Raw genomic sequence first — 3,530 nt, forward strand, 5'->3', positions numbered from 1 at the left:
GTGCAGACTCCGTTTTCATGGTTTCCAGCTGTGCTGGGAAAAGACAAAATGGTTTCAAACGTGGCTGTCGGCTCGTCAAGCACAGGAATCTCCGCCGGTTTTGGTCTGTGCCATGCTCCGAATGTCTGTGTCCCCAGAAGCTCAGGAGTTGACATCCTGACCCCCAGTTTGATGGTACTGGGAGGTGGGATGTTTGGGAGGTGCCGAGGTCGTAAAGGTGAGACCCCGTGCATGAGATGGGACCCCAAGAGCCCCCTCGCCAGGTGAGGACACCGGCCCCGCAGACTGAGAAAGGGTCCTGTGTGCTTTACAAGACGCGGCGGCATGGGGACTGTGACCTGGGGCCGGGGGCCGGCGCGTGCCGCTCACCCGGCCTGTCCTTGCACCCGCCGCCTTGTCAGGAAGCGGTACCGAAAAGAGGATGCACAGGGTTAATCCGAAGACGAGGCGATGTCTTTATCTTCCTCTCTCCTTCCTTCGGGCGTCTGGGAGGCCGGCAGTCGGGGACCAGCCTGATCCAAGGTCAAGGCCTGAGACTTCCTGGGCACCGAGGGCGTGGGGAGTCTGTGGGGTGCTGGTTGGCCTGTGTTCCCCTACCCACGAGGCCCTCTCCCCAGTGGGGCCGCCGTGGTGGCGGATCAGAGGCCCCCTCAGAAAGCCTGGCAAATGGCTTCGTCTTCCCTTCACCTCCCACTCTTGCTTGTCTGGGGTCAGCAGGCTGGAAGCCAGCCAGCCGGGGGGGCTGGGAGATGTGGTTCACAGGTTCCGCCCACCCTGGGGGGGTCCTCCCAGCCACCTGCCCCAGATTCTGGGTGCCGAGCCCTCTGCCCTCTGCTCCTGGGGGGCCCTGGGAGGTGTGCAGTTCTGGGGGCCCGGCCGGGGTCCTGGAGGGCAGAGGTGGGAGGCCGAGGCTGGCCGTAGAGGTCAGGTCTGGATGGGTGGAGTGGGGCCTGCGAGAGCAGGACATACATCCGGGCTGGGGAGCCGGCTGCGTGTGGGGGCCGGGGCGGCGGAGCAGAGGGTGGGCGGGCCAGGACGGAGTGGGAGCTCTTTGTTCCATTCGGGAGACGTTTTGTATTTTTAACGATTGAAAAAAAGAGACATCCAGAACCACAGCCTCTGAAAGAATTGCTTGTCCTCGCCCATCTGCTGGGGCTTGACCTTGGCCTGCTGCCAGCCTGGGCCCCAGAGCATCATCCCTGGCCTTCCTGGATGAGCAAGCCCGGGAGGGTGCTGGGCCCTTGGGGAGGGGAGGAGATGGGGGACTGGGATGGCCTGGAATTAGAGCGCTCATTCTGGAAACTTCTGAGTGGAAGCAAGTGTCGAGATGCAGAGGTCAGCAGGGCACGGGGTAGCAGGGCGCACACTCCCCTGGGCCCACTGCCCGCGCTCCAGCGCTGTCTGGGCACAGAGGCCACCACCGAATAAGCCCCCTCCCTCTTGGGCCATTTCACCGCCTGGACAGGTGGTGAGCGGGGCTGGACAGGTGTCCTGGCGGTTACTGGCCGCCCACAGCGACGCATTTGGAGCCATATAAACGGGTTTTCAGCAGCCAGAGGGCGTGTGTGCCGCTGTGAGGGCCGTGGGGAGCATGAGGGCCGTGCTGCTGACCGCCCTGCTGGCCGTGGCCTTGGGGCCCGGGGCCCAGGCCGTGAAGCTGGGGAGGCTGGACCCTCAGAAGGTGAGCGCCCTCCTGTGGCTGCCACCTGCCAGGGCACGTGGGTCCTGGGGGCCGGGAGCCTTTCGTGGGGCCGCACAGTCTCTGGGCTCCCACTGGCCGCGGGGGTGGGGCACCGGAGCCCCGAGGCTGGACGCCGGGCCCTCACCCACCGCTGCCCGTCCAGCTGCTGGGGCCCTGGTACGTCCTCGCCGTGGCCTCCAGTGAAAAGGGCTTCGCGGTGGAGAAGGCCACAAAGAGCGTCGAGGGGGTCGTGGTGACCCTCACTCCGGAGGATAAACTCAGGGTGCTGTCCTCCCGGCACAGGTGAGCGAGGCGCGCGCCCCCGAGCCCCCTGCCAGGCTGTGCTCGGCAGGCGGGCTGCGTCCCACCGGCCCGGCGCAGAGGGCTCGCCACTCAGCTGCTCCAGGGAGCCCCTCGCCGGGCTCTGCTCCCAGCCGCTCTGAACCCTGGGGCTTCCAGGTGGGACTCGGGGCTTCGCCCCAGGCACTGCCTCTGACCGCCCCGCAGCCTGGAGGGGACCCCGATCAGAGCGGCAGAGGCCTCTGCCTCGGGCAGCCCCTTTGCTGACCACGGAAAGTGGGTCCCCGTGTTTGTGCCTGAGGGCCACTGTGTCTCTGGAGAACGTACCCCTCGGAGGCCACCTGTCAAACCGGACTGGTGGGGTCGGGCTGAGCCCCAGCCGACCCCAACTGGGGAGTGGACCACGCGCATGGCTGGTGGGGTGCTGGGGGATGAGGCAGTGCTATGCGGTGTGGCTGTGTAACCCGGGGCCCCGGGGGCCTCTCTGATGGGGCTGTGTGACGGGGTTCACCACCCCTCACGTGGGGGAGGCCGTGCTGTTGCGTGCCGGGGGTGGCATGCTCCCCGAGCGCCCTCTGTCCCGCACTGGAGTCCGCCTACGGAAGACAGTGGGCCCCTGGCCCCCAGGCAGAGCAGGCCACAGGCCCGGTGAGCCCCACAAAGTCAGGGCTTGGTCGCGTGGCTGTGTCGGGCAAGCACAGGTCTCACAGAGCCTGGGTGCTAACCCCAAAGCCACGCACCGGGTGGGTCCCAGTGGGGCTGGTGGAATAAAACACCCAAACACGGGCTCGGCGTCTAGGGAGCCTGGCTCTGGGGAAGCCGCTGCATTTCTGGCCTCTGCCTGGAGCCCCGGGCCAGACGCCGGGTGGGAGGGCACAGAGGGCCAGGCCCCGCTGTGGGCCGACTGTCACGGCAGGGCTTACGGGAGGCCAGGTCCTGTGTTGGCCTTTGACGAATTACACTCCAGCGCTCAGAAGTCAAAGGCGGCGGCCCTTCCGCCCCCAGCAGGCCCCGCCCCTCTTCAGAGCCGGTCAGGCACAAGCGCCCGTGGGTCACTTAACCTCGGGTGCTGGAGACGGCTCCCCGTCGGCCCCCGGTCTCTGCCCTCTTTTATTCTCTTTTGTCTTTATTTTCATTAAAGTTACAATAAAAAATTGAATTGTAGTAAAATACACATCATGAAATGGACCATCTTATCCAGGTGCAAATGCACAGCTGGGCGGCATCGGGCGCAGTCACACTGCGTGCGGCCGTCACCACCACCCTCTCCAGGACTTTCATCTTCCCAGACGGGAACTCTGTCCCTATTAAACTCTCACTTCCTGTCTCTGGATCTGACCCCTCTGGGGACCTCCCATGAGTGGGGGCCCACGGGACGTGTCCTTCTATGACTGGCCCGTTTCCTGAGCACCGTGTCCTCCAGGTCCATCCGCGCTGTGGCCGGTGTCAGGACTTCCTTCCTTCCAAGGCTGAGCGTCAGCCTGCCGTGCGGGCCCCACGACGTGTCTCATTCCCCGACTGACACTGGGGTGCTTCCCTCTTTTGCCTG

General features: G+C 65.4%; 1 protein-coding gene across 1 annotated transcript in view; it reads left to right on the forward strand.

Annotated features, from left to right (window-relative positions):
* Positions 1 to 1,591: 1,591 nt before the first annotated feature.
* Positions 1,592 to 3,530, forward strand: part of LCN6 (lipocalin 6) — a 4,750-nt gene continuing 2,811 nt past the window's right edge. Inside the window, exons 1-2 of the mRNA XM_023536458.1 lie at positions 1,592 to 1,681; positions 1,845 to 1,984. Of these exons, the coding sequence (XP_023392226.1) occupies positions 1,592 to 1,681; positions 1,845 to 1,984 (230 nt within the window). The remainder of the gene's footprint in view (positions 1,682 to 1,844; positions 1,985 to 3,530) is intronic.

This window comes from Pteropus vampyrus, unplaced genomic scaffold (genome assembly GCF_000151845.1).
Source record: "Pteropus vampyrus isolate Shadow unplaced genomic scaffold, Pvam_2.0 Scaffold157, whole genome shotgun sequence".
In the NCBI taxonomy this organism is placed as follows: Eukaryota; Metazoa; Chordata; class Mammalia; order Chiroptera; family Pteropodidae; genus Pteropus; species Pteropus vampyrus.